Below are 20,750 nucleotides of genomic sequence, written 5' to 3' on the forward strand. Positions count from 1 at the left end.
CAACTGAAAATTAAAAATGAAAGGCCATTTGTCAGTTTGTTACTGAGACATAAAAATTCTGCGTTTGAGAAGAACATTGAGTGTGACTACTGTTAATGTATTGCAGCATGGGTGATGTGTAATATTGTACTCAGACCTGTGCAATATCTTGGCAAAATGAGCTGAACTAAGAATGAATGAATGGTTAAACACTGTCAGATTCTCCCAGTCATGCCTTGAATTCCATTTCAAATAAATGTCAAGAACTTGCAGAGTGTCTCATCCTAAATGATGTTAAGTGATATGTCTAACCTTGGTACGAAAGCACTTGAAGAAAGTTCATGCTTGTGAGGGATTGGTGGGGAGGAGTTGAGTCAGGGAGAGAAATTCTGAATAGACTGAAGGTGTTAGTGTTAGATTTTGCTTTTAAAAAATAGGCGTTAATACTGAAAATATTGATGCAGTATGAAGCAAGCAGGAAGAAATGAGATCAGTCCTCTTGTGTCAGGAAATCCTCCACATGTGAAACTGGATATTGTCAGTTGAGACCTTCCTAATGCTTGTAAGGTAAAGGAAAATGTTCTAGCAGATTGAATAGCTCTGACTGACTCTCACGAGTGGGTGAGTTCAGAGACCAAAAAACAGTGTCCTCACATTTGAGACCTACCAAATCATGTTTATAACATTCAGAACAGTAATCTCCCATTCTCTTACACAAGAGAGAGGAATTGGTGCCATACCATTGGATATATTCATCCTGTTAGGATTATGCACTCCTTCTTTTCTGTTTCATATTCTTATAAAAATAATCCATAAAAATCTTATTAAGGACACAGTTCACTGTACCCAATGATCCTCCAAGGTGGTAGAAAGAATTAAAAATAAACAAAAAATCCATGTTTATTTACAACTGGACCAAAAAAAATTGATGATTTCAGTAATGGATTTGATAGTTTTGTTCTAAAGATACTGTATCAAAGTTGAACTGTCAAACATGAAGATATTCTTCAAAAGGAACAATTTGTGACCAATCTAGAGGATGTTATAACCTAGGAAGGTAATCCCCAAAGGAGCAGGCTGGCTGTTTGGGGAAATGGTCACAAATGAGTTTGTTCAGATCAACAGTTGAATTCATGTACAGAGTACATCAATTAGTGCATGAAAGTTATACATTAATGTTTTATGAGAAGCTGGTAACAGTAGGGTCTGTTCCTAATTACTGTCACCATTGTGGAAATATTGAGTCAGTCATGGTCTTAAAAGATGTAAACACGAGGGAACCAAAGTTATTTAATGTAGTTCCAGACTTTGAACATGTAATTCCTCACAGAACTACTATACTGTGTTTCCTTTTCGATGTTTGTTCATCCTGCTATTTCCCCTGTTCCCTTGTACTAGCCATCTACCATATACATTTTGGTTGCTGAAATGATAGCTCTTGTCATCTTACCTTTATTGTTTATAGTGTCTATAGCATTGTGTCCCTTGGGTTGTTCACTTTAGACTAGACCAGTGGTTCTCAGACTGTTGGTCAGGACCCCAAAGTGGTTTGTGACCCCATTTTAATGGGGTCACCACTACTGGTTTAGACTTTCTGGAGCCCGGGGTTGGAGCCCAAGCCCAAGCCCCACTGCCTGGGGCTGAAGCCCGAGGACTTCAGCCCTGGGCAGTGAGGCTCAGGTTACAGGCCCCCTGCCTGGTGCTGAAAGCCTTTGAGCTTTGGCCCCCGACCTGGGGTGGTGGGGCTTGGGTGAGCTCAAGCTTCAGTTCCTCCTCCTGGGGTCATGTAGTAATTTTTGTTATTGGAAGGTGATTGTGGTGCAATGAAGTTTGAGAACCCATGGACTAGACTTATTTGAGAATGCTTGTGAACTGCCTGCCATACTGCTGCATGTATGCTTGTATGCTGATGTTTTAGACAAAGCAGACCATCCTCTTGCCCTTAGAAGCGAATCATCCTGCACTAAAATATTTTGGTATCTTTATGCCATTCTTCTTTGAATGTAGTGAGAGCTTTTATCTAATATACGTGAAGCAACTGTAAATATATTGTCTGCATGTCACATGTAAAATTGGATTTTCTGCCTTTCAGGACAAGACCCTGATTAATATGGAAAACACTATCAGTCTGACCCTGTTATGAAACTTTATTTTTTATTGATATGGATAGGTTTTTATCTTTCACAAAGAACTTAGTTTCCAAAGAACATTTCCTTTTTGCTAAAGTCCCACATGATCTTCCCAAAAAACTGACCTATTTTTAGCAACCTACAAGATCCTGTTGTACGGCAGATTTATGAGAACAGCAATTCTAATCCATGAAAGGTCAACCTGAATAAAAGTAATTCCCATTCCAAAGTACAGTAGTCCATATTTAACTAATACATTCACTCTCAATAATTGTTGAGCAGTTGCTCTTTGATCTCTTGTAGAAGAATTGATGGGTAGTGAAACTTCACTAATTTATATCAGTGACTGTATTTATTACATATTATTGAATTTTGTCAAATAAGGAAGTGAACAAACATTAAATTAGGTAGAGATAATGCATTATAAAATATATTTTGTTTGCTTAATTTGACTATTGTCAATTAATAAATGAAACTATTGTATTAGTAGAAGTATTATAGTGTGTCTTGTAAAAATATTGAGGTCTCAGTAATAACAAGGCCTTCCTAAAACACTTTGGCATTAAAAGTTTTGCTGAGAAATGGGGAGCCAGCTGTTTGTGTGAATTTTGTTATGTGCAGATTAGAGGTGACAATGAAATTTCTGCAGTCTCTGTTTCTTTAGTGCTACTTCCACTTTATTTTTATGTCCTCTTCAGCAGAAGAAGAATATATGAGATTTTAGGACACTTTTTTCCCCCAATAAAATCCCTTAGCCTTTGTCTGTGTTCTTATACATACACACTTTTCCCTTTTTGAAATGTACCATGAAGTGCTATGCTGCAAATCAACTTTAATACGTGTATGACCAGTCACTTCATTGTTCTTTATAACTCTTCTCTCCTGTTTTTGCTAGAGCTATTCTCTTCACTTAGGGATTTTGTTTTGTTAAATTGTTTCCGAATAGGACTACTGTATTGCCTAAATGATTTATTGGTCTGATTGTTCCAGACGGGGGAGGGTAGTTTTCAGAGGAATCTGCCAATTAGACTAATGACGCCACCATACAAAATGCAAAATTCCACTTAATTGACAAAGCTAAGAAGGTGGGGGCACTGAGCTGGCTTGGATTAACTGGAATTTTAAATTAAGAGGTATTGTATGTACATTTGTTGGACCTTCATAATTTGCACGTGAAACACTTAATTTGCAGTTTTCACATTCACAAATGGTCATTTTGATTTTCTGCTATAACCTTTCCTCTGTCAGGCTCTTGAGGTGCTCGGTCCAATTAAGCAGTTCCTATTTTACAGTCATCTTGGACTCTTCTTGTGGCAGTGCCTTTCTCCCCTCGCAATATATGATGTCTTTCTGCTCTTGCCTAGGCTCTTTCTAGACTTTCTGTAAAGCAAGCCTGGAGCAGAGGATGGCAAACTGGTGACTTCCATTTGAGTAAAACTGCTGCTGCCCCATTAACTAATCTTTAATTAATCAGGCCTTCTTTTGATGATTTAGAGTCCATGCTTCTACCTCAACTCAATTATGTTCTGAAGATCTTGTAAAAATAAATCCAGTTGATCAGATTTCTATTGAATTCCTACTGTGCTGAGATATATAGAGTTGTAAAAGTTACACTAAATTTAGGCAAGCCTTGTTTGAAAAATGTGAAGCCTTTGCTTTACACATGCTTTGGTGGCTCTGTTATGCTAATTTATATACAGTTTACTAACATTGAATGTATTTTGCAAGATTCCTTATTCTTCACACTTAATCGTGCTTTTGCAATGACTTCTTCCTTCAGAAAATACGGAAACAAAGCTCTTCAGAACATCAGTATTCTGTACTGTTTATTCATATGCTTGTGATCTGAACAACAAAATAAAGCCTGTTTTGATTTGTTTTAAATGCTGGTTAGTAAAATTCAAATGCAACCAAAATCAATCGAGACTTCTTATGTCAGTTGTCAAACTCATTCATTCCATTGCTGCCTGGCCTCTTCTGCCAGAAAATGAGACTTGTTAATTGAGAGAGCTGTTTCCTTTTTAAAATGGTTAATAAAATCTTCTTGACAGCACATCTGTGTGAAGGAGGGAAAGAAATAAATGTGTGTTGGAAGGAGTTGAGTGTGTGATTGAGATAATGACAGTGGGATTGGTGGCGGTGGTGGGTTTGCCCAAGAAACATGAACAAAGTCTTAAACCTTGTAGGTGACATTGATTTTGTAGTAATTATTTAAAGGAACTAGAGTGGACATAAGCTATTTTAGCTCCTGGAATGAGTGGATATTTAAACAGGTATCATGTTTGTATATCTTTTAATTATACTCTGCGCCTATTTCTTGTTTGAACTTTTTTAATAATTGGAGGCAACTTGACCTTCCTTTCTTTTCATATGTTATGAATGTCACAGTGCAGTTGTGCTTTAGCATATGGCAAATTTGTGTATCTAAAATATTTTTAGTGTACTGCAGATTTTAGTGATTTCTAATAACATAATTGGCTATCCTCAATGCCCAGTTTATGGTATTTTTCTGTTGTGTTGAGATACTTTATTTGTTTGGAAATAGCTTTTCTCATGTTACGTTTTAGTACAGTATTGGAGCAGAAGGGTTCCCAATGGGGATGTGATAGTTTTGGGTAATACAGAGTCTTATGTATCTGTAGTAGTTATATAGTTTTTGCCAAGTTTTCTTTCTTGTTTGCTATCATTTTTCAAAAAGGAATGCTATCGTGAATCAGACAAACTGTGGGAGAAAAGAACAAGAACTTTTGGAAAGGGAAATGTCTAGAGCAGGGGATCCCAAAATGTGGTTCTTGTAATCATTGGTGGTACATGAGCTTGATGTTCCATCATTCATTTCACAGCAATTTTTGAGAAGGTGGTACGTGCACCAATAAAGTTTGGGAGCTGCTGGACTAGAGCATCACTGGGAGAGGTCTTGTGCTGAGTCTGATTGCTTATGGCATAAAGACTTTTTGAAATTGTGTGCTATGACGGTGCAAGAAGCATAGAGAAGTTTATTTGATTCCATTAGCATCTACAAATGCTTGAACATCTGAACTGTTCCAGGTGTTGAAGAGCATGGTTAATCCAGGATGTATCCACTTGGGTACAGAGTCAAGTATTGCATACAATGAGATGTGTTCAAGCTAGTTCAGTCTGATTTTAAGGAATCTTAGCTGTGAATTCTCTCGCCCTTGGTAGCAGAACCATGGATGGAGAGAGTGATGGAAGAAGGAAGGCAGGGACAAATAAGGAGTCTTTCCTGCTTGAGTTTCAGCCTGGTTTTGGAGGGGCTGGAAAAACTTTGAGCAACAACCTGTGAATTGGACCTGTTCCTCACTGTAGAGACAGCTGTTCCATTATTGTCAATTCCGTTTGAGAAAGTAGGGTGCCAACATCTCTTACTTGACAGCTGCTCAAGAATTTGTTTCTTGACTGAAAGAATGTCAGTTACCACCCTGTATTGAATCTCCCAGCTGAGATGGCGGGGGAAGGAGGAATGTTATTGATAAAGTTAAATAGTAGTAATTCTCACAGTAGCTGGAGTCTTCCAGTTTTGTAAACCCCAATCAATCTAGCTTTAGTCCTGGATATGATGCAAACAGTGCACTGGTTGCCTTGCTGGTTGATCTTTCTCATAGTGGATAACCGGATGTCTTTGCAGATTATTTTAGGTCTATCAGCATATTTTGATACGATTGAAGACAAGCCTACAGGAATGGATGGAGTTGCTAATTTGTGACTCCTATCTTTCCTGACATGTTTATCCCAAAGATTCACTTGCAAGCCTCTTCAGGGTTCTACTTCGTTGCCCCAGCTGCCCAATGAGAGGCTGTTAGGGAGAGACTTGTGGGGTGTGATACCCCTAGCATTGTTTCAGTTTTATTGGACCAGGATGTGTATTTGAGTGATTCACTCAATGTCTGATCAAGATTAGGATTTAATATGACTGATATCGTAGCTCTCCGATATTCAACCTAGTTTAAACTAAGGTTATGCTTTTAGACTATGGGAAGCAGCTGAAGGAAAGGGCAGCAGTTATTCCATTATTCCATCTCCTTTGATTATGTGAGTGTGTGTCTGCCATTTGTCACTTAAGTTCACAGTCTTGGTGTTTTAATTGTATGTCAAGCTAGCAGATTTGTCATGACTTTTCTTTTTCTCCCATCTGCACATCATGAAGGCTGCAACATTTTAGATCTATTGTGGCCTTTGCTACAGTTAGCCGTAATCATACCTTGAGATTGGATTACTGAAATGCACTCTACATGACGTTCTACCTGAAGACCATTCTAAAACTTCAGCTTGCACAGATGTAGTGCCTACTTAAATAGCAGTGCTTCCTTCGGAGGCAGGGGATGAGGGGGCACTTTACTCCTGGACTCTATGACCTGAACTGGCTTCCAGTTTTTCTGGGTACAATTTTAAGTAATGGTTTAGATGTATAAAACTCTAATGAGTTGGGTCCTGTCTACCTTAGAAGCCATCTCTCATCATAAGATATGCACAGTTGAGATAAGCAGAGGCACACAGGCTAAACAACCTCCAGGTTCAGCCCGGAAGAATCTGATGGCAGGGCATTTTCAGTAAGGGGGGCCCCTCTACTTTGAAAGTGACCTTCACGACACATTGCGAGGCCTATCTGATTTGCCAGGCTTTCAAGAATAGACTGCATTGTTGGGTGGGTTCTGTGAAGGCTAAAGAAATAGGAACTGTTGGCCCTAATGTGGATAAAAAAGTTGCTATGGTTCAGTTTACCTTGTAAGCTTCGTGTTCCTTCTTTTAACCTTAGTGTGACGTGACTTTAGGGTGGGCATGGTTTATAATTCACAATACATAAAATGATGTTAAATTTGTTTTTTCTCATGCACGATAATAGTTTGGGCTGACTAGAGAGCTCTGCTTTGGTAAATGTTTGCCCTTGTTTGGACATTGAAGAGGTGAAATGTCATGCAGTTTGTTAAACAGGCAGGTTCTCTAAAGGAAATTAGGACTGACACTAAACAACCTCTCTTGGCTTTGGTAATACATATACATTATTGTTAAGGGTTAGGGTGTATAAGGAAGCCATATGTTCTGGGCTATGTCCTTTGGTCTTTATAAACACAAGATTTTCCTTTTTCCCCCTTAAAAACAAAAAACCAAACAACCCCAGAAACTGTAACTACGGTATGCATCCGATGAAGTGAGCTGTAGCTCACGAAAGCTCATGCTCAAATAAATTGGTTAGTCTCTAAGGTGCCACAAGTATTCCTTTTCTTTTTGTAACTACATGATTTGTCATAACACACCTTTTACAGGCTTGATGCTGGTGACCATTATTATATTATATTTATAGCACCCACAATGTGCAAAGATACAATTCCTGACCCAAAGAACTCAGTCAAAGGTCATTTGGTGATTGTTTCTCTCTTCTTTTCTTTTTTTTTCCCCTTCCTCCAGATTTGTCACGGAACAGACTCTCGGAGCTTCCTGCAGAAGCTTGTCATTTTGTTTCCCTTGAGAGCCTTAACTTGTACCAGAACTGCATTCGTTATATCCCAGAGGCCATCCTGAACCTACAGTCTTTAACATTTCTAAATATCAGGTACCATCACATTTAAATCTTGATTTTAATATCCATGTTATAGATTCTTGCAACCTTTGGAGCACTAGAAGATAACACAAACCTAGTATATAACCTGTGTGTCTTGATATTACATGCCATCAGATTCACCAGTCTGGACCAGTCTCTACCAATTACCTCAATGAGGAGACATCAGATAGTAGTAATCTTAATTTTTGGCACTTCTGGATTCATGTTAATTACCTGAAATCTTCTTGTGCATGCTTGCTTCAAATCTTGGCAGCCACTGCTCCTTCTTTGTGATTTCAAACATATCCCATCTGGCCAGTATTGTAGATTTGAGGGCATAGGAAAGATAAATTGCCTACTTGTCCTCATTAACTAGTCTGGATTCCTTTTGCTCTCTCTCCATTTTATTTTTTTATGCAGGTCTGTAATGTGAAAGGATTTGTTTTTTGTTTTCTCTTCTTTCCTATGGGATCTTTAAATGACAGCTCTTGAGGTTCTGGATGATAAATTAAGTTTTCTGGGTACTATAAGTAATGAAAGAGGAAAGATGATCTCGTGGACAAAGCACGGGATTGGGACTCAGGAGATCTGAATTCTGTTCCCAGCTCTACCACAGGCTTACTGTGTGATCTTGAGCAAGTCACTGCACCTTTGTGCTTCACTTTCCTCATCTATAAAATGGTGACATCTACCTCATAAGGGTATTGATTGATTGATTAATGTTTGTAAAGTGCTTTGAGATTTTCTGGTGGAAAGTTCTATAGAAATGAAAGGGTATTTACTATTATTAGCATTAGTGGTACAAACACCAGCACCTGTTCATTACATGTTCTTTTTTCTCCTATTGCTGTGTGAAAGACCCATGTAAATGGCTAAAAGCCTGGCTGTGTGGGGGAAATGGTAAAAATAACTATACTCAAAGTCTTGTAAAAAGAAAAGGAGACTTGTGGCACCTTAGAGACTAACCAATTTATTTGAGCATAAGCTTTCGTGAGCTACAGCTCACTTCATCGGATGCATACTGTGGAAAGTGTAGAAGATCTTTTTATATACACACAACGCATGAAAAAATACCTCCTCCCACCCCATTCTCCTGCCGGTAATAGCTTATCTAAAGTGATCACTCTCCTTACAATGTGTATGATAATCAAGTTGGGCCATTTCCAGCACAAATCCAGGTTTTCTCACCCCCACCCCCCCCCGCCCCGCCCTTCACCACACACACAAACCCACTCTCCTGCTGGTAATAGCTTATCTAAAGTGACCACTCTCCTTACAATGTGTATGATAATCAAGGTGGGCCATTTCCAGCGCAAATCCAGGGTTTAACAAGAACGTCGGGGGGGGGGGTAGGAAAAAACAAGACAACATACTAATCCACAGAGACCTCCCTACCAACACTACAAAAAGAAGGATTCTAGGTGGACTCCTCCTGAAGGTCGAAACAGCAGACTGGACTTCTACATAGAGTGCTTCCACCGACGTGCACGGGCTGAAATTGTGGAAAAGCAACATCACTTGCCCCTCAACCTCAGCCGTGCGGAACACAATGCCATCCACAGCCTCAGAAACAATTCTGACATCATAATCAAAAAGGCTGACAAAGGAGGTGCTGTTGTCATCATGAATAGGTCGGAATATGAACAAGAGGCTGCTCGGCAGCTCTCCAACACCACTTTCTACAAGCCATTACCCTCTGATTCCACTGAGAGTTACCAAAAGAAACTACAGCATTTGCTCAAGAAACTCCCTGAAAAAGCACAAGATCAAATCCGCACAGACACACCTCTGGAACCCCGACCTGGGATATTTTATCTACTACCCAAGATCCATAAACCTGGAAATCCTGGACGCCCCATCATCTCAGGCATTGGCACCCTGACAGCAGGATTGTCTGGCTATGTAGACTCCCTCCTCAAGCCCTACGCTACCAGCACTCCCAGCTACCTTCGAGACACCACTGACTTCCTGAGGAAACTACAATCCATTGGTGATCTTCCTGATAACACCGTCCTGGCCACTATGGATTTAGAAGCCCTCTACACCAACATTCCACACAAAGATGGACTACAAGCCATCAAGAACACTATCCCCGATAATGTCACAGCTAACCTGGTGGCTGAACTTTGTGACTTTGTCCTTACCCATAACTACTTTACATTTGGGGACAATGTATTCCTTCAGATCAGCGGCACTGCTATGGGTACCCGCATGGCCCCACAGTATGCCAACATTTTTATGGATGACTTAGAACAACGCTTCCTCAGCTCTCGTCTCCTAATGCCCCAATTCTACTTGTGCTATATTGATGACATCTTCATCATCTGGACCCACGGAAAAGAAGCCCTTGAGGAATTCCACCATGATTTCAACAATTTCCATCCCACCATCAACCTCAGCCTGGACCAGTCCACACAAGAGATCCACTTCCTGGACACTACAGTGCTAATAAACGATGGTCACATAAACACCACCCTATACCGGAAACCTACTGACCGCTATTCCTACCTACATGCCTTCAGCTTTCACCCTGACCACACCACACGATCCATCGTCTACAGCCAAGCTCTGCGATACAACCGCATTTGCTCCAACCCCTCAGACAGAGACAAACACCTACAAGAACTCTATCAAGCATTCTTACAACTACAATACCCACCTGCGGAAGTGAAGAAACAGATTGATAGAGCCAGAAGAGTTCCCAGAAGTCTCCTACTACAGGACAGGTCTAACAAAGAAAATAATAGAACGCCACTAGCCGTCACCTTCAGCCCCCAACTAAAACCCCTCCAACGCATTATTAAGGATCTACAACCTATCCTGAAGGATGACCCAACACTCTCACAAATCCTGGGAGACAGGCCAGTCCTTGCCTACAGACAGCCCCCCAACCTGAAGCAAATACTCACCAGCAACCACATACCACACAACAGAACCATTAACCCAGGAACCTATCCTTGCAACAAAGCCCTTTGCCAACTGTGCCCACATATCTATTCAGGGGACACCATCACAGGGCCTAATAACATCAGCCACACTATCAGAGGCTCGTTCACCTGCACATCCACCAATGTGATATATGCCATCATGTGCCAGCAATGCCCCTCTGCCATGTACATTGGTCAAACTGGACAGTCTCTACGTAAAAGAATAAATGGACACAAATCAGATGTCAAGAATTATAACATTCATAAACCAGTCGGAGAACACTTCAATCTCTCTGGTCACGCGATTACAGACATGAAAGTTGTGATATTACAACAAAAAACTTCAGATCCGGACTCCAGCGAGAAACTGTTGAATTGGAATTCATTTGCAAATTTGATACAATTAACTTAGGCTTGAATAGAGACTGGGAGTGGCTAAGTCATTTCGCAAGGTAACCTATTTCCCCTTGTTTTTTCCTACCCCCCTCCCCCCCAAGATGTTCTTGTTAAACCCTGGATTTGTGCTGGAAATGGCCCACCTTGATTATCATACACAGTGTAAGGAGAGTGGTCACTTTAGATAAGCTGTTACCAGCAGGAGAGTGGGTTTGGGGGGGGGGGAGGTGGGAGAGAACCTGGATTTGTGCTGAAAGCGGCCCAACTTGATTATCATACATATTGTAAGGAGAGTGATCACTTTAGATAAGCTATTACCAGCAGGAGAGTGGGGTGTTAGGAGGTATTTTTTCATGCGTTGTGTGTATATAAAAAGATCTTCTACACTTTCCACAGTATGCATCCGATGAAGTGAGCTGTAGCTCACGAAAGCTCATGCTCAAATAAATTGGTTAGTCTCTAAGGTGCCACAAGTACTCCTTTTCTTTTTGCGAATACAGACTAACACGGCTGTTACTCTGAAACCAAGAAAGAGAAGTATTTAATTGCAACTTCTAATAAAGTACAGGGAATTTTCCTTTGAGTACATTGCTCTGGTAGCTTTTAAACAGTTTTTTACAAAACATAAATACATATGTCTACCTGTAATAAAAATTAATTTCCTGACCTGTAATATAACCGTGTTGTAGCCTATTATTGAAGTTCAACTCTATACTGCAACCTGCATTATTAAAGCCAATGTTTTAAGAGGTATGCAGAACCCCTGTTCACAAACTAGTAATGGTACTAGTTAAGAAAAAACAAAAACATTTTGCATTATATCTGGTGTTACCCCTTTGCCAATTACTTTTTGCTTATCTTCCTTTTTTGCTTTATGATGTGCATTGTAGGAATAGGATGTGAGTCAGAGATGGATTTCCTATTGCTGTGATCTCCAACAGGTGTATTTCAAATTATTATCCCTTGATACCAGCTGACATTAGTTCATGTACTGCTCAGGAGTAGGATTTTGTAGTGGGAAATTTAGACTCCACACACGAGAAGAACAATGCCATATTTTAATAAACTTGAGTTTAATATCTTGTTAAAATCTCCTTAAGGTAACATTAACTTTTCGCTAGTTTTCTAGTCATTTTCCAGTCTGATTGCTTCCGTTTACAAATAAATCATAGCATTCTCGTTTTATAAACCAACCTTTTCCTGTCTGATTCATTCACTGAGGTTGCAGTCCAGTTACATGACCTCATGTTTGCTTTGATGGTCATAAATTGTGATGTGTCAAATACTGCATTGTAACATGTCCAAATTCATTGTGACAAGGATTTCTTAAATGTTTATCACCATGATAATTGGCCCTATTACAAATTAAATAATTAAAACACACACTTAACATTTCTACTGAGCAAGTAATATGCTGATTCTACCCTACGCTGTTCCCCACATGCTAATGCGCAGTAAAAAAAAAATAAGAAAATGGTATCTGCATGATGCATAAATATGACGAGACTCTGAAAGAGGAAGTAAGCTCCAGAGCCTAAAAGTCTCCTACAAAAATGCCCTATCTCCCCATCTGCCAGGAGTAGTACCAGATTCAGAGCTTCTGTTTACAACACATCTTGATAAAGCAAAGGATAAGAAAGATGTGTAAAGAAGAAACTGCGAGCTACCAGCTCACCTATAAATGTGTGTCGAAACTGACTTGATGCTCTTACATCCTGTCAAAATAGAGTACGTGATTTGGGGATTCTCTTATGTTGTGTTAAAATTGGTAAATGGTCTCTTCCCGTATTCTGACTTTTTTTTTTCCTACCCAAAAGTCGAAACCAGCTTTCAACATTGCCAGTACACATGTGTAGTCTACCGTTGAAAGTTTTGATAGCAAGTAATAATAAGTTGGTCTCACTACCTGAAGAAATTGGACAGCTCAGACACCTGACAGAGCTTGTGAGTATATACTTATTGTTAATAATTGCTGTTCAGTCCTTAATTTATAAATCATTTGCTCTAGTGGGTTTAAATTTCATTGAGATGAAATAGCTTTATTCAACTGAGGGAGGAAGGATGGTCCAGTGATTAGGATACTAGTCCAGGACTCATGAGACCAGGTTCAATTCTTTGATGTGCCACAGACTTCCTGTGTGACTTTGGGCAAGTCTCTCTGTGCCTCAGTTCCCCATCTGTAACATGGGGATAATAGTACTGCCCTGGCTCACTAGGGTGTTATGAGAATAAATACAGTTTAAAGGTTGTGAGGTGCTCAGATACAACAGTAATGGGGTCTAGATAAATACCTAAGATAGAATCAGAATGGAACTTTGTTTAAACAAATACAGTGCTACTAAGACATCCACATTAATTTATCATATATTCTGCATTCCAAGTAAAAGTTCCGTGTGGGTGAGTCCAGCTCCCTGCCATACACATATTATCCTATAAATAAGAGTATACAGTCCTGTAATAGCTAGTGTCTGATGTCCCAGGATCTCTCCGTATCTGGTAGAGACAGTTGCGAGTGGTGATATATATGGCATTATTTGTTCATAGAGTGTAAGACCAGAAGGGATCAATAGATCATCTGGTCTGACCTGCTATATATCACAGACCATTTATTTTTGCCCAGTTACCCCTGTGTTGAGCCCAGTAACTTGAGTTAGACTAAAGCATTTCAGTCCTCAGGAGACTAACTGTTGTGTGCCACAGGCAGAGAACAGGAAAGAGTTAGGTGCCACTAATGCCCACGCCCCTGCAGTCTCAGGGAATTGGTTAGGTGGGGTATGCCCAAATGATCCTAGTAGGTGATCTATGCTTTATGGATTAAAGCAGTATTTTAGATAGAAACCTAATCTCATTGTAAAGACTTCAAGTGATGGTGAGTCCACCCCCAGCCCTGGTTAGATGTTCCAGTGTTTAATTATCCTAATTGCTGGGAAATTGCAGCTTATTTTAAGGTTGTGCTTGTCTAACTTCAGCTTCCAGCCATTGGATCTTGTTATGTCCTGGTCTGCAAGACTGCAAATCCCCCACTAGCCGATAACTTTTCCATGTAAAAATACCTGGACACAGTGGTCAGGTCACCTCTCACTTCTCTTCGATAAGCTGAACAGATTAACCCCCGTAAGATTCACATCATAAGATCCATCTTGAAGTGTGGACACCAGAACTGGACACAATATTCTAGTATTTGTAATGAATGCCTGAAAGCTCTAGCTAGAAATGTTGCCCTGATACACTGAAGTTCTACTGTACTTACTTCATTTTCCAGCTGTCCTAGAGTGGATCTGGGCTGGCTCACTCACTTCTTTAGCTTTAGCAACCTTTGCCAAGTTACAACAGTCAGACAAGGCTGTTGGATGTCAATTGTGAGGAACACCCTAGCCCTCGGAGGTACACTTGACATGGACATCAGTTTTCATGAACGTGTCTATTGGATGAGCTTTACAGGTCAGCTGTCCAAACCTGATACCTTAGGCTTGAAATTGGAATTTTATTTCTCCTAGCCTCCCCTGCCCCAGCAAAACTTATTTTAAGGCAGTCTTTATTCTTCTTGTTGTCCTGATCTTAGGGAGTGATATTTTATAGAGGTAGCCATGCCACCAGCTACCCATCCTGAGACATGTCGCCAGTTGGTCTGCAATGGCTTACTGAATATTTGCAGGTGTCCTGCGTATCTGCAGGACATTCCACTTATCTGCCACCCAGGGATATTCTTGGTGGGAATTGGTCGCTCCTATACAGATAGCTATCTTATTTTTTTTCAAATACTTCAGCTTTTAATTTAGTTTTTCAGTGTGTTTATGAAACTTGTGGATTTAAAAAACAATCTAGTCAACTTGACATGTTGGAGACAATTGCAATGGAATCTTGATAAGTGTGTAACTCATATTTGGGAATGGCATATAATTACAAAAGTACGTGTATTCTTTAATGGGAGAGACAAGGACAGCAAGGTAATATCTTTTATTGGACCAGCTTCTGTTGGTACAAGGGACAAGTTTTCAAGCTTCACAGAGCTCTTCTTCCTGGAAAAAGTAAGCAGAGCATCTGAGCTAAATACAAGGTGGGACAGATTGTTAAGCATAAGGGATTCGCATGTGCACGTTTCAGGCCTACAAGCATATATTCTTTAATGATATACTCTGAGTATTCCTCGTGTGTGTACATTTGAGATTTTTTTTAAAAGCTTGACTCTCAGTAAAAGACAAATAGTGAGAAGTGAGGTGCACTGGTAGAGCTAAGGGCTACACCACATAGCTCTACTAGAGCTTCTCACTTTGTTCCCTGGCTGTCTGCTGCATACACCTGCTAATGCCCAGATGCGTGTGAGGTTAATATTATTTTTGGGTGAGTTATTTAGTCTGGGCTGGCTTTTGTACTGGCAATTTAGTATGTATTTTATCCTTTTGTATGTTCTAAATGTTGTAAATTTGCGTAGAGGTTTTGAGATAGGCCCTTGAAAATATCCAGATAAAGTACATGGCAGGTAGTGTGTCTCCAGGCTCTCCTGCTTCAGAGTCTGTGGAGGAATGGGAAATGGACAATCTGTGGAGGAATGATAGAAATGTACACTAACATGCTAGTTTGCTAACTTACTATACATGGAAATATCATTATGTGTCACTTGTCTAAAGAGCTTTTATGATCTAGTGTCATTTCTCCTGGGTTCATTCTTTTCTTTGCTCTGCTGTTGTTGGGACACTGAAAAAATTATTTTGTGCTTCTGTTTCCCCATCTGTAAAATGGGGATAATTAATACTTAACTTTGTCACAGTGCTGAAACTTAATGAATGTTAGTAAAGCACTTTGACAATCTTAGGTGTCATAAAAGTGTTTATTTTTTTCAAGTTTATAAATAAAACACTGCCTGTCAGGGTTAATGTACATACACCTACAAAACCAGAAGGCAGGAATTGCCTGCTAGCATTGGGATTTATTTAAACAGGCTGACAGTATCAAAGCAAAAAGAAAAGGAGTACTTGTGGCACTTTAGAGACTAACAAATTTATTTGAGCATAAGCTTTCGTGAGCTACAGCTCCTTCAATGCATCCAATGAAGTGAGCTGTAGCTCACGAAAGCTTATGCTCAAATAAATTGGTTAGTCTCTAAGGTGCCACAAGTACTCCTTTTCTTTTTGCGAATACAGACTAACACGGCTACTACTCTGAAACAGTATCAAAACAGTGTCTCACTTCGTAGTTTTGTTTTGCAGGATGTGAGCTGTAATGAAATACAGACAATACCTCCACAGATTGGCAGACTGGAGTCTTTGCGTGACCTGAACATCAGAAGAAATCATTTGGTGCATTTACCTGAAGGTGAGATCAGCGGATGAAAGTCTGTCATATGTAACAACTGAGATTTTTGACACTTTTATTCTTTTTAAAGCTTGTTTTCCTAAGAGCTAGTAGTAAGCATATTGTTTATTATATCTACTAGATTGAATGTTTGTTTTCTATCTCCAGAACTTGCAGAATTGTCTTTGATTCGATTAGATTTCTCCTGCAATAAAATCACAACAATCCCTGTTTGTTATCGGAACCTCAGGCATCTTCAGACAATCACACTAGACAACAACCCGCTACAGTCACCCCCTGCACAGGTGAATTATAATTTGGAATTAGAATGTCTGCTATTTTCACTAGAGGATGTAAAATGAGATTTGAAACTGAATGGTTTAAAACTTTCTTTTGTGAACAGTAAGATTTTAAAGAACCTGTATTTCTCTAGAGACCTTAAAGAAACCCATGGCAGAAATACTCTTCCACTTCCCTTAATTTAGTTCTGCTGCTAGTAGGTATGTGGTTACTGTAGGAATTCCTTTGTTAACCTTTTGAATAAAAATCTCATTGTACAGTATAAGTAAAATAAGCAAGTGGCTCTAGATCAGAGTAAGCTTTGGGGGAGAAGAAGAGCTATGAACAAAAAACATTTTTGAGCCATTCTGCTGTTGAAGTAGTGAACTGGGAAACTAAAAGTGCAATGCATTTTCATTCATTTTACGGCAGCCTGCCCAAAATGCAGCTTGCAGGCTAAATACAATGTGGTCAATGGCTGACTTCATCTTTAGTATGTATGTATAGCTCTGGGGAATGACCTGCTTCCTCTGAATCAGAGTGGGAAGTGCTGTGACTTATAGTTTCCATAGATTCTACCTCCATATTAAAGATGAAGGGAGTTAGAAGTGACTTCACTTGATTCAAATTAGGCCTGTCTCTTGGCAAGCTGCCATTGCCACCTAGGTTGGTCAAGGTTTGCATGCCTCTGCTGTAGTTCCAAGTTTTACCCCTTACAAATACATATAGCTCCTTGTTCAGAGAAGATCATTGACATGATAAACCATTATGAGCAAGTTTACAGAAAGGGCTCCACAGAGTCCAGATGTTTTTGGAAAAAGCTTCCAGTTTTTTATTATACATATATTCTGTGACACTTCAATGCAGTTGTTTGTAATGGGGGAAGGTTCAAAAAATGGATGAAGAGCTGTAAGGATGTTATAAGCATTTATTTATTGACCTTTGAGTAATACATTATTCACAACAGCTAGTTAATGTCTGTACAGCGCTTTGATGAAATAAAGTGCTCAATATGTTTATGGATTTCCTTTTTTGTAGATATGCATAAAAGGAAAAATCCACATATTTAAATACCTGAACATAGAAGCGTGCAAGATCGCTCAAGACTTGCCTGATTATGATAGGAGGCCCATAGGATTTGGCTCTTGGTAAGTTTGTGCATATTCTGTTTGATGTGGATTGGGGAAAACTTGTCTACTCTCCTGAATTCAGAAGAGGCAGAAACTAGATCCACTGATTGTTGGTTAGTGTACATTTCACCAATAATTGTGGCCTTGAAGAACAATGTGGTGTGTGTCACCCTGTGAGCCGTTCTAGCAGGAGTCCAGTCAAGACAGTTTAGAAGGAAAAATGAAGTAATATCACAATTCAGCCAGTGCTAAAGGGCACACACTCTTGAGGGAAAAAAAAAGTTTGGTGTCTTCAGGCTATGGTAGAAGGAAGTTCTATTTTTAAGACATTAATCTATGTTTTTACTGAATAAAATCTTAGGGTTTTCCCAATATCTACTACAGTCTAACATTGTTGTGATTTTTAATCTTTTGTACATGATTGTATAACTGTTCTGCTGTAACTACAGGTATAAGTGCTGATCCCACCCCTTTAGTAAACTGTTTTATTCTTGGCAGGCTTTCATTTGGCACAAATGCTTAATACAGTAACTCAGGAATTAGAAAGAAGAAAAGGAGGACTTGTGGCACCTTAGAAACTAACACATTTATTTGAGCATAAGCTTTTGTGAGTTACAGCTCACTTCATCGGATGCATTCGATGAAGTGAGCTATAGCTCACGAAAGCTTATGCTCAAATAAATTTGTTAGTCTCTAAGGTGCCACAAGTCCTCCTTTTCTTTTTTCGAATACAGACTAACAGGGCTGCTACTCTGAAACAGGTATTAGAACAGTCAACCACATCAGCTTCTAAATTAAGATGTCTAGTGAAAAGTAGGAGTACACTATATATTTATACTACACATTTTAGAGAAAAGCAAAGTAATGAGGTAGGAGACTAACTAGAAGAAAAATAATATATTCTCAGTGATCAGACAAACTAACACTGAGCCAGAGGAAATATATATCTATAACATGCACCATGGGCTGAACACGATTAATAAATAAATCTAATAAGCCAGTGCAGTTGTACCAAAGGCCTATGAAGGAGACTTTATGCCAACAGACAGCTCCTCATCAAGTCTAGAATCCACATTTGGTAAGCACCTTTCCAGATGGGGTCAACATGAACGCTTTCTGAAAGTCACTTGTCTCTTTAGAGAGTAATCACACCTAGCACAATCAGGTGCTATTTGAGACAAATAAAGTTGTGGCATATAAATCAGAGTATGTGATTCTAGCTTGTATGTGACGCTGGTGAGGCCGCATTTGGAATACTGTTTAGATTAAAATTATTTAGGTCTTTTGTTAGCTAAATTTATAATGCTGTCTTAGTTTCTTATTGTAATAAAGTGCATATTGCAAAAAAGAAGCTGATACAGGGATCTAAGGAGCATCTGTATTCAGAAAGGCTAAGGAAATTAGGGCACCTTCATTGTGACATAAATTGCCCAGTCCAACCAACTGTATCTAAAGCTATTGATCTCCATTGTAGTTTTTCTTTTGAAAAGCATAAGATCGATAAGTAGAGTATGTGTTTATTGAAAAGATTTTCATTTCATGTAATGAAAGAATTCACATATTTTTCCATTATTCACAGTACTAATATAAAAGCTTGGGCAGAACCCACTCACAGTGCCTCCTCCAGATGGTCAGTTTTACTTCAAGCATGTGTGGACTGGCTTGCTTTTGTCCATGTCTCCATCCCTGCCAGGCAGCATGAAAGTAGATATATCTGAAGTGGATAAGAGAGATGGCATAGAACTCTTTGTTGCTCATGTACTGATTATATCACTTACCAGTCTCTTTTAGTGGCTCCCACAGTGGCTTCACATGCATATTGAGCAAATATGTGTGGAAGACAATAGATTTCTGTAGGAACCAACATAAAGGAGCCAATGGAGAAGATAAGCTGCTGCCCAAAGTCAGAATTTCTTCTAGAATTTCTGAGATGAAAGAACAGAACAACTCCTGCACAATACAGTGTAATCCAGTTAATGCCCATAGGCAAGTCAACAGAGCTGTTGGTCAGCGATTTCACAGGCTGTTGAAAAAACTAAAAATAATCAGCATATATGTATGTACCTGACCTTTGTCTTTTGCTCTGTGGAGGTTATATAGTGACCCTGGGCAATTTGAAAAAGCATGGAATTAAACCTGAGTTGATGTAAAGCTGGTTTCAAAGCTAATGTGACAGTTACCAAGCTAACTGCATGACAGTCCTTTCTCAGGGTCTCACTGAGTGCACCCCAGCAGGTGTCAGGCCTTGTGGCTTTACCTTCTGGGGTGGAATTTTGGAGTGGACTTCTTTGAAAGCGTGTGCCTGCGGCTGTCTTCTCTCTTAGGCTATGTGTGCCCTGCAGCTGGGAGGTGTAGTTCCCAGCTCAGGTAGACTTCCATGTGCTAGCTCTGCTTAAATTAGCATGCTAAAAATAGCAGTGTGGCTGCATGTGCAGCTGCTCGGATTAACTGCCTGAGTACGTACCTAGGATCTCAGAGTGATTGTACCGAGGCAACTAGCTCAAGCCACCACCCAGGCGTCTACTGCCACACTGCTATTTTTATAAAAAGAAAAGGAGTACTTGTGGCACCTTAGAGACTAACCAATTTATTTGAGCATGAGCTTTCGTGAGCTACAGCTCACTTCATCGGATGCATACCGTGGAAACTGCAGCAGACTTTATATGCACACAGAGAATATGAAACAATACCTCCTCCCACCCCACTGTCCTGCTGGTAATAGCTTATCTAAAGTGATCATCAGGTTGGGCCATTTCCAGCACAAATCCAGGTTTGGTGGAGGGTGAGAAAACCTGTATTTGTGCTGGAAATGGCCCAACCTGATGATCACTTTAGATAAGCTATTACCAGCAGGACAGTGGGGTGGGAGGAGGTATTGTTTCATATTCTCTGTGTGCATATAAAGTCTGCTGCAGTTTCCACGGTATGCATCCGATGAAGTGAGCTGTAGCTCACGAAAGCTCATGCTCAAATAAATTGGTTAGTCTCTAAGGTGCCACAAGTACTCCTTTTCTTTTTGCGAATACAGACTAACACGGCTGTCACTCTGAAACCTGCTATT

At 39.7% G+C, this 20,750-nt stretch overlaps 1 protein-coding gene across 6 annotated transcripts in view; it reads left to right on the forward strand.

Annotated features, from left to right (window-relative positions):
* LRCH3 (leucine rich repeats and calponin homology domain containing 3) overlaps window positions 1–20,750 on the forward strand; it is a 121,702-nt gene that overhangs the window by 32,272 nt on the left and 68,680 nt on the right. For all 6 annotated transcript variants that reach the window (XM_078854342.1, XM_073359115.2, XM_073359112.2 and 3 more), the window contains exons 2-6: window positions 7,533–7,677; window positions 12,806–12,932; window positions 16,196–16,301; window positions 16,449–16,585; window positions 17,598–17,707. In XM_078854342.1, the coding sequence (XP_078710468.1) occupies window positions 7,533–7,677; window positions 12,806–12,932; window positions 16,196–16,301; window positions 16,449–16,585; window positions 17,598–17,707 (625 nt within the window). The remainder of the gene's footprint in view (window positions 1–7,532; window positions 7,678–12,805; window positions 12,933–16,195; window positions 16,302–16,448; window positions 16,586–17,597; window positions 17,708–20,750) is intronic.

Source organism: Lepidochelys kempii, chromosome 9 (assembly GCF_965140285.1).
Source record: "Lepidochelys kempii isolate rLepKem1 chromosome 9, rLepKem1.hap1, whole genome shotgun sequence".
Taxonomy (NCBI): Eukaryota; Metazoa; Chordata; order Testudines; family Cheloniidae; genus Lepidochelys; species Lepidochelys kempii.